Below are 14,698 nucleotides of genomic sequence, written 5' to 3'. Positions count from 1 at the left end.
GTTTATATTAAGCCATGAGACAACCATTAATAATTTCAATCATACCAAAAAAATAAAATTTCAATCATACCAAATATGGTCTCTGGCATGCAAAATATGTAAATTGAAATCAACAGTGGGAGGACAATTTGAAAAATGTAATGTGTGGAAATTTAAACAACACATTCTGAAGGGCCCAATGAGCCAAAGAGTAACTCACAGGGGAAATGAGAACATATTCTGAGGTGAATCAAAATGAAAACACAATGTAGCAGGTCATCAGATACAGCAAAAGAAGAACTCATATATATTTAAGCTTACAAAAAGAGAAAGCTCTCCAATCCCACAAAGAAGCTAATTGAGATTGAGTCCAAGTACTGCGTTTCGGACTCTTTCGTTGACTATGATGGCTACTCCATTTCTTCTAAGGGATTCCTGCCCACAGTAGTAGATATAATGGTCATCTGAGTTAAATTCATCCATTCCAGTCCATTTTAGTTCGCTGATTCCCAGAATGTCAACGTTTACTCTTGCCATCTCCTGTTTGACTGCTTCCAATTTGCCTTGATTCATGGACCTAACATTCCAGGTTCCTATGCACTCTTACAGCATTGGACCTTGCTTCTGTCACCAGTCACATCCACAATTGGGTGTTGTTTTTGCTTTGGCTCCATCCCTTCATTCTTTCTGGAGTTATTTCTCCTCTGATGTCCAGTAGCACATCGGGCTCCGACCGACCTGGTGAGTTCATCTTTCAGTGTCCTATCTTTTTGCCTTTTCATACTGTTCATGGGGTTCTCAAGGTAAGAATACTGAAGTGGTTTGCCATTCCTTTCTCCAGTGGACCACATTCTGTCAGACCTCTCCACCATGATCCATCTGTCTTGGGTGACCCCACATGGCATAGCTTAGTTTCACTGAGTTAGACAAGCTGTGGTCTGTGTGATCATATTGGCTAGTTGTCTGTGATTGTGGTTTCAGTCTGTCCGCCCTCTGATGCCCTCTCTCAGTGCCTACCATCTTACATGGGTTTCTCTTACCTTGGATGTGGAGTATCTCTGCTCCAGCAAAGCTCAGCCACTGCTTTTTAGAAAAGGCAGAGGAAACAGAGATCAAATTGCCAACATTCACTGGATCATCAAAAAGGCAAGAGAGTTCCAGAAAAGGATCTATTTCCGCTTTATTGACTATGCCAAAGCATTTAACTGTGTGGATCACAATAAACTGGAAAATTCAGAAAACGATGGGAATACCAGACCACCTGACCTGCCTCTTGAGAAACCTGTATGCAGGTCAGGAAACAACAGTTACAACTGGACATGGAACAACAGACTGGTTCCAAATTGGAAAAGGAGTATGTCAAGGCTGTATATTGTCACCCTGCTTATTTAAATTATATGCAGAGTACATTATGAGAAATGCTGGGCTGGAGGAAGCACAAGCTGGAATCAAAATTGCCAGGAGACATATCAACAACCCTAGATATGCAGATGACACCACCCTTATGGCAGAAAGCGAAGAAGAACTAAAGAGCCTCTTGATGAAAGTGCAAGAGGAGAGTGAAAATTTGGCTTAAAGCTCAACGTTCAGAAAATTAAGACCATGGCATCTGGTCCCATCACTTTATGACAAGTAGATAGGGAAACATTGGGAACAGTGGCTGACTTTATTTTTGGGGGCTCCAAAATCACTGCAGATGGTGATTGCAGCCATGAAATTAAAAGATGCTTACTCCTTGGAAGGAGAGTTATGACCAACCTAGACAACATATTAAAAAGCAGAGACATTACTTTGTCAACAAAGATCCATCTAGTCAAGGCTATGGTTTTTCCAGTGGTCATGTATGGATGTGAGGGTTGGACTATAAACCGGGCTGAGCACCAAAGAATTGATGCTTTTGAACTGTGGTGTTGGAGAAGACTCTTGAGAGTCCCTTGGTCTGCAAGGAGATCCAACCCGTCCATCCTAAGAGAAATCAGTCCTGAGTGTTCATTGCAAGGACTGATGTTAAAGCTGAAACTCCAATATTTTGGCCACCTGATGCGAAGAGGTGACTCATCTGAAAAGACCCTGATGTTGGGGAAGATTGAAGGCAGGAGGAGAAGGGGATGACAGAGGATGAGATGGTTCGGTGGCACCACCGACTCAGTGGACATGAGTTTGGGTAAACTCTGGGAGTTGGTGTTGGACAGCGAGGACTGGCATGCTGCAGTTCATGGGGTTGCAAAGAGTCGGACACGATTGACTGACTGAACTGAACTGAAAAATGGCAGAAGGTAGTGGAACAAAATGATGAATATGCTGTTCAGTCAAGTTTGGGGAGGGGGCAGATAAAAAATATCTCTTTTAGTTAAAAAATCAAAGGAACTTTTTGGCCAACCCAAGAAAGTTCTTGCCCTTTTGGTAACAGTGTCCCCCTCAGTGTCACACAACTGTGGATCCACTGCAGTTGGGATACAGGATGGTATCAAAAAATTCAGGATATCAGAAACTGAATTTAACTTCATCTTGCTTTGCTTTCTTTTTTCTTTTTAGAATAAAGTTTCTTAAAGGCAATGCTTTCTGGTCCCAAGGACCAGTTGGCGATGTCTGAAACCTTTCTCACTGTCCCAGCGGAGGAAGTGCTCTTTGCCACAGCTGGGGTGGGGGTCAGGGTGCAGCCAGCCCCCTGTAATGTGGGATGCCCCACAGCACAGAACAGCTGGTTTATCTAAAATGTCCACATTGCCCTGTCTTAGAAAGAGAGCATCCCACTCTTCCTCCACAAGTTCAGATGAAACAGGGCTTAGAGTTCATTTTTGCTGTGTAGTGCTGGGTGGGAAAGCCCGTAGACATAACATAGTTTGTTCACACTTTGGGAAACTTTGGGAAATACACTGTGTACGTATGTGGTGGATCTCGTGAATTGCTGTCCGATTGGAGATCACAAGTCCCTCTTCCCCAGGCATGGGAGCTGACTGACAGTGGGTGTCGTGTATGTGCAGATCAACTAGGTGCATGGAGGAGCTGTGGACCCCACGTTCATGAGCCGCTGCACCCACCTGCTCTGTAGGAGTCAGGTCAGTGGGCTGTTTGCACAGGTGAGGGCTCAGTTCTGCTGTGACCAGGAGAGCTCTGAGCAATGCTGGGATGGTCATGCTTGGAAAGGACTTTCCCCCACCTCACTGATTTCCATCCACCTTTGGCATGTGGACACTTCTGTGGCTCCTTGCTTCTCTGTCTGTGAGGACCAGGAAAGAAAGGCAGGTTCCCTGTGAGGGGGAGGTGGACACCGTCTGCCCTGGCAGGGCCACCTGAGCATGGAGCAGCGGGAGCAGGGTCGCTCGCAGCTGCTGACTGGCAGCTCCCCCTCAGTGCTGCTTGTGCTCATCCCCTCAGGTTTCATTTCTCCTCTTCTCTGATGGGTTTTTGTTCATAGGCTGACTGCTGTTAGTGTGTATGTGGTACATGGCCTCTGAGAAATGCCTGGTGAAGAGCACATAGGGGTCGTCCCACAGTTAATTCCAGAGGCAGTTACGTTTTCATAACTCATTGTGTTCTCATGGGCAATTCGAAATCTGATGATTGGAAGTGTCATCTCTTTCCATGACTAAAATCATTTCCTGGGCTGTCAGCTTTCCTCCCCATGGTCAGCTCTTGTTCCTGTGTTTCGGATTGTGTTCTAGTTGACCTGTGACACTGCTGTAGTTTATTAGTTTAGTAAATTGAGTCATAAGCTCCTGGAATTCCTCTATTTATAGGACTTCCAATAAAAGTGACCTTGTAGTTACACACCCTTACAGTTCTGTATGTCACCTGCAGTAAAGCCTCCAATGACTGGCCTGTACTGTTGTGTTCACAGGCCATAAAGGAGAGGAAGAGGTGCATCATGGCACACTGGCTGAACATGATCCTGAAGAAAAAGAAGCTGGTGCCACCCCATCCAGCCCTGCGCTTTACAGTGGCCTTCCCCCCGGGGGGCAAGCTGTGCTCCCAGCACATAAGGCTCCCCCTGTACTCCTGAATGAAATAAGCATCTTGTTTCCTTCTCTGTCCCCCTGTAACAATCACAGCTTACTGACATTTAGTGGATTCTCCCAAGTCTTTGACACTGTTTAATAAATGCCTATTCCCTGGTGGCTCAGACAGTAAAGTGTCTGTCTGCAATGCAGGAGACCTGGGTTCAATTCCTGGGTTGGGAAGATCTACTGGCGAAGTAAATGGCAACCCACTCCACTATTCTTTTCTGGAAGATCCCATGGACAGAGGAGCCTGGAGGGCTACAGTTCATGGGGTGGCAAAGAGTCAGACATGACTCTCAGACATCATCTCCTGTCAGTTCTCCCTATCAGATGAGCCCAAAACCAGGATCAGTAAGAAGAACTGACCAATATTCATAGGCTAAATAAAGTAACTTCGTTAACATGACCTGAACCCTGTCATGCTAACACAGGAAAGCGTTCCCCATTTGGTATATTTTGTTTCCGTTCCCCCTTGCTGGATCATGTGCAGTACTGTCACCAGTAACAGCATTCTCAGAGGTGTCCCTCAATGCCAGAGGAGGAATGGAAATACGTGGGTCTGTATCACAACTAACAGGGAGAAGAAAGAGTTGTATTAACTGGGTTAAACTGTCATTACCTCTTGACCTTACTGGACCTTTTCTCCCCCAGATTCTCTCTGTGACTGGGTTTGTTGACAGCGACAGGGGCGACCTGAAGCTAATGGTGTACCTGGCAGGTGCCAAGTACATGGGCTACCTGTGCCACAGCAACACCGTCCTCATCTGCAGAGAGTAAACGCAGCCACCTCCACGTCTGCCCTTGGCCTGCTCGGCAGTGCTCTGGGTCCCTCAGTCAGCCGGCATTCTGCCCTCGACCCACACAGGGCATCTCAGGTTCCCTCTGTCAGCCAGGGTTCTATCTCAGCCCACACAGTGCAGCTCCGGGTCCCTCAGTTGACCAGGGTTCTGTCTCAGCCCTCATGGGCCTGCTCTGGGTCTCTCAGTCTGTCCAAGTTCCATGGTGGATGTCAGAGTCTGCTTAAAGAATGGCGGTGATATTCGTAGTAATGGTAGCAGAAGAATGAAATTAGATGATTAAGAGGGTGCAGTCAAATTAGGTGACAGTAGTGAGGTGAAAGCACACTGGCCAATGACCTCGCGATCACGTGGACACCTTCTTACAGCCTGATCAGCTCTGTAGAACAGTCCCTGCCACCTCCATTGCGAGCAAGTGTGGGCTGGCTTGTGTTAACAGAAGTACAAATTTGAACTCCGGTAACTCTAATGAATGTGCTTTCTCTCTCCCACCCCAACCCCACCAAAAAAGACTGACTTGTTTAAAGCACGAGAAAGCCAAAGAACAGCAGATCCCGTGCCTGAATGCCCAGTGGCTGGGGGACATCCTGCTGGGGAACTTCGAGGCCCTGTGGCAGATGCAGTATGGCTGCTACACTGCCTTCAGCATGCAGGACGCCCTTTACCCGAACCCCGCACCTGGTGTTGAACCTTCTGGGTAAGCAGGCTGGCTCCCTGTGGCCATGGGCTGGTGCTCCAGATGCCGCTGTTGGCTTTGGGGTTGCGTCCTTTTTATCTCATCTCTTGTTTCCTCTCCACACTGTCTCCCTCTATACTGGACCCAGGAGTTTTATTGGCTTGTATTTTAGTTTGCTTTTTTTAATGGACTCTCAGAAGTGGAAGGAACACTCAAAAGCTTTTTGATCTTGTCTTTCAAGCCAGCTCTCGTTTAACTTGCTCTGTAAGACGTGGCATCCCCCGCGCCCCCCACTTTCTGCTGCACAGATCCCGAGGAAGGCCCACTGCCCTGACTACACCAGATGGTGCTTAACCCCATTTACCCACCTGAGCGTCACTCCAGGAGGTGGTTACTCAAATGCTGCTTTAACATGCACTCCCTTGAAGGAGCCTGTCCAGTTCTGGTCCTAACAGCCTCAGTCGCAAGAAAGCCCTTTCTGGTTTTCAGCCACAGCCTGCCTGCTTCCCTGGGACAGACCTGGGTGTAACATCTGCTCTGAAGCCGTGGTGCAGACGCCAGGCCCTTCCTCGGTTAACACGTGTCCTCAAGGGCCCAGCCGGGCTGCCACCCCCATGTGCTGTGCTCATCACAGACAGTTCCTCGGATGCCAGAGTGCAGGGCTCCCAGAACTGTCCAGGGTTCAGCACACACGAGCAAGTGGTGCCTACATTGGGCCACAGGCTGCTGGTTTGCTCAGCTTTGTCTCATACACAACACTCAGCCCCTGCCAGGCTTCCCTGTAAACTTAGGAAAAGTCCTCATGGTTTTCTTACTGGAGGCCATCACCTGAGCAACTGCATGTTCAAGATGACCTGCACCTGGAGAGGTGTCTCATTTCTGTTATTACTGATACACTTTCATTTTAATTGATTTTTTCTTGGAAGTTGGTTGATTTACAATGTTGTGCTAGTTTCAGGTGTGCAAAAAAAGTGAATAAGTCATACTTGTACATACATCTACTTTTGTTAAAGATTTTTTTCCCATGTAGCTATTAAAAAGTATTGAGTAGAGTTCCCTGAGCTATATAGCAGGTCGTTATTGTTAACCTGTTTTATATATAATAGTGTGTATGTGTCCTGAAAGGGCTTTTACATTGATAAGGGCTCCTTTATGTACATAGTGTTTCTGAAAAGTAACCTGTTTCTCTCTTCAGATGCTTGGAGAGTTCCGTTGAAAGTGTCAGCAGAGTTGCTGATGGTATGTCACCTTAGTCATCTTACTGTGGCTGTTACTGTGTTACAAAGAAGTAGGGATATGTTTGTATCTGTAACTAATTCTTTTAGTAATTGTCCGTCATGACCAATGAGGGCTGAATCTTCTCGCCTGTCATAAGCTGTTCAGTGCACCCTGTGTCTTTATCCTCTTTGTTGATGATATTGGGAGTTACTCATTCACATGACACACATTAGCTCCATGACTTCTTCAGAGAGCTACATGACTGCTTACAGAGGTGCAGAGCAGAATACAGGGAGACCGTGTGTTTCCGTGGGGTTCAGGAGGTGGGAACTGGGGCCCCAGAGTGTCAGCCCTGACCTCAGCACTTCACTGTGGCAGTGGACTTCCAGGCCACTGGCTGGGGTCTCTGATGGGATGCCTTCAGGGTGGGTTGTTCTGCACTGGAGTGCCAGGGGTTGGTTGGTAGGAAATGAGTAAGGACTGCCTTTCCCTTGATGGGGAGGGTCATCTCCACCATCATCCCAGATGGAGAGGTGGTTGCTTCCAACAGTATAACATAAATGAGTGTGCTTGTGGAAGAAAGTCTGGGTTAGAGGCAAGGAAGGGGTGAGGGGGCAGCAGCCACAGTGCGAGGCTGGCTGTGGGGGACTGCAGGGGCACTGGCTCCCCAACGGGTTCCAAATCTCTGCAGGTCAGGGCCTCCAGCTGGTTTTAGGAGCATGGGCGCTGTGCCCAGGGCACAGAGTGGCCATCAGAGGCCTGCCTTCCCCTCCAGTGTCCTGTGACCCAACAGTCCTGCACCCTCATAGGGGAACCTCCATCTTTCTGGAGGGGTGAAATTGCAATCATTATGTTTTCCAAATTCCATTGGGACACAAAATGTTTGAAGTAAAATGTGTTTTGAAAAGTTCACGGTTGAGGATTAAATCTATCTCAAGAGCTGAGGTAGGGGTGAAGACATCTTAAAGAACTGTTGGGTCTGGTGAATAGAGAGGGTGGCCAGCACCAGGGCCTCCCGGGACAGCTCGCAGGTGCCCGTGGTCTCTGCCAGTTGTGCCTTGGGGAGTGTTTCTTGTGTGTGGTGAGATGGGTAGAAAGTGCTCAGAAGCTGCTGTGTTACTGGGGTGGTTGACTAAGGTAAATCATACTTTAATTACAGGGTGTAAGACTACCTCCCAAACCGAAGCAGAATGAAGTAACTAATATCCAGCCTTCTTCCAAAAGTGCCAGGTAGGAAGAATCACCTTGTTTTTTTTTTGTTTTTTTTTTAATGGTTGATGATCTTTTACAGTCTGTTCTAGGAACTGGTGGCAGTTGGGGAAATTCCTAAGATTTTCACTTGGAAGGGCTTTCCAGGTGACACTAGTGGTAAGGAACCCGCCTGCTAATTCAGGTGACATGAGACATGGGTTCAGTCCCTGGGTCAGGAAGATCCCCTGGAAGAAGGCATGGCTGCTCACTCCAGTATTCTCGCCTGGAGAATCCCCATGGACAGAAGAGTCGGGCGGGCTACAGTCCATGGGGTCACAAAGAGTTGGGCACGACTGAGCGACTAAACCACCAGGACTTGGAAGGATGTGCTGCTTGCATTGCAGCTGTATCATGACATCTCTCGTTTCATCACTGGAGATAAATGGGGATTAGCCAGTGTCTTTACCTTTCTTATTTAAAAAAGTCCAATCTTCTGTTTTATCTTTTTTCTATCTTGCCATTGTGTGAAACGAGCTGCTGTGGTGGGACGGGGGCAGGGGGACTGGAACCCGGCTCCAGGCATCCTCAGTGTGTGCCCGGGAGCCCACGTCCGACCCCTGACCCAGGTCAGGATGGGGGATGGAGCCCCCTCTGTGGGGCTGGGGCGAGGGTGTTGTCAGACTTGTTCTGGTCTCACCTGGTGGAGGTAAGCCGGTGGTTTAACTGGAACCAAGAGACCCTCTGAACTGCATTTAGTGAGGGTCTTTGTCTCTTCCCTACTCCTCAGTCCCCTCCTTCCAGTCCCCACAGCCACCCAATCTGGGGATTGTTGGATTCTTTAGTAAAAGCATAATTATGTGATTATATACGTCATTAAAACACTACAGATTTTTTTAACTTAATACACTGTCTCAAATATAAGCTAAAAATAGGGTTTGAAAAAAATTTAAGCAAAGAAGTTTAATATGAAGTGTGTACTTCAGTCAACCAGCTTTGTTCTGTGTCAGAGCTTCTGGGGTGAGAGGGGTCCTGTGGGATATGGTGGGGGACTGGGGACCACAGCGGGCCCTGGAAGCCCTCCCTTCCACCCTCACAGACCCCCAGGGACAGTGCAGGCTGGGGGGTCGGGGGTGGTGCCTGATCAGCCCTTCCCCTGGGGGTGCCAGGTTAGAGTCCTTTGGGGTGACTTTGTGTAAATGGTGGGAAAGAAAGAGCAGGTGAATCACTGCACTTTCCCTTTAAGAACAGAAAACCACACACAGGTAAAGCTCTCAGAGCTTCTTAACACTGTTAAAATTAAACTCTCTTGTTTGGTAAAGAACATATTAGGGAAGTAATAGCTGTTCTCTTTTATGTGTGTTTCATAGAATCAAAGATATTCTGCCTCCCACCAAGAAGTTACTACCGGCACTGACCCCTTTTGTGCTTTTCATTGGATTTGAGTCTATTCAAGTTCAAGAGTACTTAATGGTGACATTTCCTTCTATTTTGCATAAGGATTTTTAGGAATGATCCTTTCTGTTTATATTTGCTTTAGGTGAGCAGTTTTATTAAGTTAACATGTAATCAGGAATACCGTGTTGTAACGGTGTTCATCATGTGTATTCATAAACTCTGTCATCATTACATCATTGCCTTCCCACCTTATTCTTGCTGCTACTTCCTCCTTTGACACTTGCTTTCTTAGGACGACTCAGGTGAGGAGACCAAGAGCAGTCTTGTAATCACACATTAGCAAAGCTGTGCAAATACCATTTTCGTAAGGACATTAGCTTACGAGAGTAGCTGTGCCCCCTCAGGTTTCCTAAATGAACCCATCATCTTCTCAAGATTTGTTCTCTCTGGTGGGGCGGGCCTAGGGGTCACAGGTGTTTTTGTATTTATTTACATAAATGCACTTCTGGAAGTAACACTAGGAGGGACTGTGGGCTTGTGTCTGGGGATGGGATGGTTAAAGTAGAGTTGACCTGTGTCACAGGGATTCAAATATTTCCCTTTATTTTTTAAGGAAAAGAAACAATTATAAATACTACTATAAAATTCTTTTTTTAACTTTTAAAACTGGGTATAAAGAGATCATCTTTTACATGTCTATGTCTTAGGTTGATTTTTATGTCATCATTTCTTAGAGACTGTGTCTCAACGTGCCTTATCAATACTTCGGCATAGACAGCCTGTGAGGTTCACTCCTTATGTAGCAAGCTGCCTTGTTCTCAGAGCTTTCTACTTGTTCAAAGGGGTGTCCTCCTGGTGTCCAGTGGAGGTCCTGCTTTAATCTTGACTTGTGTGGCACGGATTAGGGAAATGTACATTGTCACTTCCAGTTTCCACTTTGCTCGCATGGTGGTGTAGGTCTGGCTTCACCGCTTTCACCATTTTGGGCGGCCGAGAGCCCCATTCATGATCTAGACAAGTCCCAGGCTGTGGGTGGGCAGGCGGGCGGCTCTGCAGACCAGATGGTCTCACCTCTGCTCTGTATTCCCGGCCCTCAGAAGCTCCACATCCTGGGTGGGGAGGTCGCCGAGTCTGCACAGAAGTGCACCCACCTCATCACCAGCAAGGTGAAGCGGATCATCAAGTTCCTGATGGCCATTTCCGTGGTGAAGCACATCATCACCCCAGAGTGGCTGTAGGAGTGCTTCAAGTGCCAGAAGTTCATCGGTAAGTGGCCGAGCCGCACCTTGTGAACTGGATGCCCAGTTAGGAGGGTTTTTGCCTTCAAATTTGTCCCCATTTTCATCCCAGCAAAGATCAAGTTCATTTTTTAACTCTGTGAATTTAAATGAATAAATAACAAATTATTTCATGTCCCAGTGAGGCATTTGATATCTGCATTTTACTGTGAAATAGGAAGGTTGTGGTAATTGGGGAAGTACTGGGGAAGAGCTCTGTAGCCTTGCCTTGTTCTCCTGATGATACATCCTGTATGTCATGCTGGCTGTCCGATGGGGTTCCAGGTGTGGGACAGTGAATGCAACAGGGCCAGGGAGCCCAGGAGTGTCCTGGGAACATGGGGCAATTGGCCTGGGGAGACAGTGTGGGTCACCAACCCCCAGGACAGGCACGGGCATCTGTGGTGGGACCTTCATTCCATTGCTCTGCGCCCCCCTCCCACACGCCTCCTGCTGGGGGCTGCATAGGTGGTCCTTGGGTGGTGTCCACGGTGGTCCCTTCTCCGCTCTGCCTGCTCTCACCTGGTGCTGCTCTCGAGTCATCTGTGGGAAGCACTCTGAAGTCTGTAGTTGCTGTTGCTCCTCAACCAACTCTCATTTATCCCCTATTTCCTCACATGTCTCCTTTCTTTCTTGACCATGGGGCTGTCACTGTTTCCATGTCGCCCCGCTGTGACCAGTGACTGCTGGTCTCCTCTCCATTCTTCCCATCAGTTGTGACCACCTGGTAGCTTTTGGCAAAACAAGAGCATCCTAGACTTGTCTTAGGCTTTTCTGTCCTTGTACTGGCACCATCATGTCCCAGGGACCCCCCACCCCACCCCCAGTTCCAATCTCAGGGCAGACCTGGGGAGCTGATGGCACTCAGGCCCATGGGGTCTGCCTATGCCAAGCTGACTCACACAGTGCTTCTCGTGTCTGTCTGTTCGTTTCCAGTCCCACACCACAGGGCTCACGCTCATCTCTCCCTTCCTGTGTCTGTCCTCCAGCAGTGCGATGCCTGCTCCCAATGTCCTAAATACATTAGCTTCCTGGATGAGTCCCATATAGTCAGCCCACATCAGCCATCCCTGCGCCCCCACCCCTGCAGCACACCGCCCCTGCCTGGGCTCTGACAGCTTTAAGACTAGACGCTTCCTATCATGGGGGAGGGGTATTTTGACATTTTGTATTTATATCTATATAGTTTGGGACACTAATTATGTAGGTTATTTCTTTCTGGAATACACATGCCCTTTGCACTGCTGTGGAAAGTTTGACTCTTGCCACAGCTCCGTCCAAGTTAATATAACTCGTCTTCTTCTCTTAGAAACCCAGGGTTGTTGTAGCTACTGTGTTCATTTCAGTGTCATCTCTCACCTTAAACACGGACTGCTTTCTGTCCTCCCTCACGGCTCTTCAGCAGGCACAGCAACCTTCATCATGCTATAGAAACTAGCATTTCAAATACATCACTTCATTCAACTATATCACTTCATGCATGAAAGTACTTCTTTGCTCATTTTTTAACTTCATTTTTTAGACATTATTGTCTTCTTTCACCTAGTGTGGTGCTTTCTTTTTCTGCTGGTGGCTGATGGACTTGCATTTTTAGCAGTCATTAAATCTCAGTGTCTCCTGGGTGACCTGATGGAGGCAGCAACTATGTTGTCTAAGCTGAGAATGGTTTTCTCATTTTTAACATGTTGTTTTAAAAAGAGAAGGGCAAGTGACAGACCCACCGTGTGGCCCGTCAGCCCTACAGCGTGTCATCTGACTCAGCCTGTCCCTGGACTGTTAGTTTGGTTACAATGATGAAATGAAAAGCTTTTCTGAATAAGATATATTCATAAGAAGATTAAAATATTTTGTGATCTTTACTTTTTGACAAATTAGGTATTATTTAAATATTCTTAGATCGTCAAAATCTGGTAAAACCATTCTTTATAAATTGATGTACATATTCATGTATAAAAGGAACTTGTTTTTGGTACATCTGTAAAATGTGGCTAATTGACTCTCAGTTGGAGTCCAGTGGCTCTGAAGTCACTGGTCCCTGTGAGCACAAGCTGGCCGTGAACCTGGTTCCCAGCCTGTCCCTCCACATGGGCACTCTTCACCTGGGTTTGGGTTGGGGTGCTGTGGCCCCCCAACAGTGTGAAGTTACAGCTGAGGGGGAGGTGGGGGGCTGCCCAGGGATGAGAGGAGGGTTCACGGCTTTCAGGACATTAGTTCCTGAGAGCTGAGAAACACTGATCTATGAGGAAGAGTGTCTTTGGCCTGGCTGTTTTCAGGAAGAAGGTAAATGAAATATAATCGGGGTGACTTACTCACTCACAGGTTTCACAGGTGGATGCCAGCACCTGGCTCACTGGGGCACCTGGAGCCAGTCACACACAGTGCACCCCAGTGCCAGGCACTTTCTGAGGCTGTTCCGTCTTCCTTTTCAGACAGCAGAACTACCTTTTCCAAGATGTGGAGGCTGAAGTGCTTTTCTCCTTTAGTTTGGAGGAGTCCTTGAGGAGGGCACATGTTTCTCTGCTCTTCAAGGTACACCTGGACTGGAGCTCAGATCAGCTGCTCAAGCTGGGCGACTGTGATGGGCCAGGCAGCTTGCACCCAGAGAGCCGGGCTCTCCCCACTTCCCCTGCACAGTCAGGCCTCCTCTAGGGTCTGTTCGGGTTGAAGAGATGCGTTACAAATAACCTGGGTTCAGAGAGCATGTTATGAATAATTTATAAGATATTTTTTTTTGCTTTAACAACTCACATTAATACTATTCTCATAAAATGTATATTCAGCTGGAAAATGGAGAACATTCTTGAGAAAATATTAACTGAATATGTGTCTAATAATTCTAGAGTACAGTGTTTAAATGTTTCTAAGAGAGAAGATTTTGGAAAATGTTTGTATAGAACAGTGGATTAGTAGATTAATAGAGATAATCAGTTTTTTTTTTTTAACTCTTAAGGAGCCAACTTAGGAATCAAAAAGAGATTGGCAGTACTGAGTTAAGAGTACATTACCTAAAATAGTCTGTTTTTGCTAAATGTTTGAGGAGTTTAAACAAAATGGTACTTCTGGTACATTTAAGAGTAAGGAAATTAGAAAAGTTTAATCATCAAAATCATTTTGTACTCCATTTGAGCTTTAGGAATTGTGAAAAATGTTCTTATTCTTACTCTTATCACAAAATACTTCATGTCTTACAGGAATTAAAGTTCTAGTCACTTTTTAATAATTATAGGTCACACCTAGCATATGAGAGTGTTATTTCTGAAATTTCATGTCTGTGTTTGCCAGGCCCACTTCGGGTTGGGGACCAGGGGAATCTAGTACCATGTAGCTCCATGAAATTAGGCATTTTGTCAAATTTCTTGGGTAGGATGAGAAATTACACACACTGAAATTTCAGTTTGAAACCAGTACACATATTTTCATTTTTAGGCGAAATACTTTTACATCACTGCTGGGATCTGCCCATGTCTGTCAACCATGAAAGCGATTATGGAATGTGCAGGAGGCAAAGTGTTGTCTAAACAGCCATCTTTCCAGAAATTCATGGAATATAAGCAGGATAATGTGCACAGAACTGACACATTGTTGAATGCATCAATGTCATATATGAGGCTCAGTAACCAAGAAGCTGCTTTTCTTTTCCTTAGAGTATGTCAGAAATGATTTTAATATCCTGTGAAAATAACCTTCACTTGTCTCAAAAGTATTCTGCCAGAGGATTAGTTATGTTCATTGCTCTGCTGCGTGTTGGTGTGCATGGGTACGGGCAGGTGCGTCTGTGTGACAGGTTTTGTCTTTGTTCCTTACAGATGTTCACAATGCAGAGTTTGTTCTCACTGGAGTGCTCACTCAGTCACTGGATTATGAGTCATATCCTTTGGGAAGGCGGTGGGTGGGCCCCTCTCATCATTAGTGTCAGAGCTGCATGCGCTCCGTGACCCCACAGGTTAGGGCACTACTGCCAGGGTTAGTGATAGAACCGCTGAGAGGCCCATTGAATTTCGTAGACTGTTCTTCTAGAGTAGACGCTCTTACATCTTTCCAGGCTCTTTCCCGCCCTCCGTGTTGAGATCCGAATGCCTGTTCTGCACTGCCTTTCCTTGTGGAAGGAAGACTTGGTATAAAGCTTACCTGAGCCATCTGTGGGTGACCTCTCGGGGCTCTCCT

The 14,698-nt window shown here is 46.7% G+C and overlaps 1 protein-coding gene across 1 annotated transcript; it reads left to right on the top strand.

Moving 5' to 3' along the window:
* Positions 1-2,564: 2,564 nt before the first annotated feature.
* Positions 2,565-14,444, top strand: LOC122435651 (PAX-interacting protein 1-like). Its single transcript, XM_043459800.1, is given in 15 exon segments — positions 2,565-2,621; positions 2,973-3,059; positions 3,821-3,962; positions 4,636-4,753; positions 5,289-5,433; positions 5,435-5,474; positions 6,649-6,692; positions 7,831-7,901; positions 9,230-9,332; positions 10,355-10,523; positions 10,613-10,617; positions 12,968-13,063; positions 13,961-14,095; positions 14,179-14,253; positions 14,319-14,444. Coding segments are annotated over 15 exon segments (1,413 nt in total).
* The last annotated feature ends 254 nt before the right edge of the window (positions 14,445-14,698 follow it).

The sequence above is a fragment of the Cervus canadensis genome, chromosome X, assembly GCF_019320065.1.
Source record: "Cervus canadensis isolate Bull #8, Minnesota chromosome X, ASM1932006v1, whole genome shotgun sequence".
Lineage (NCBI taxonomy): Eukaryota > Metazoa > Chordata > Mammalia > Artiodactyla > Cervidae > Cervus > Cervus canadensis.
The sequence above is the reverse complement of the archived record's forward strand: the minus strand, read 5'-3'. Positions and strand labels throughout refer to the sequence as shown.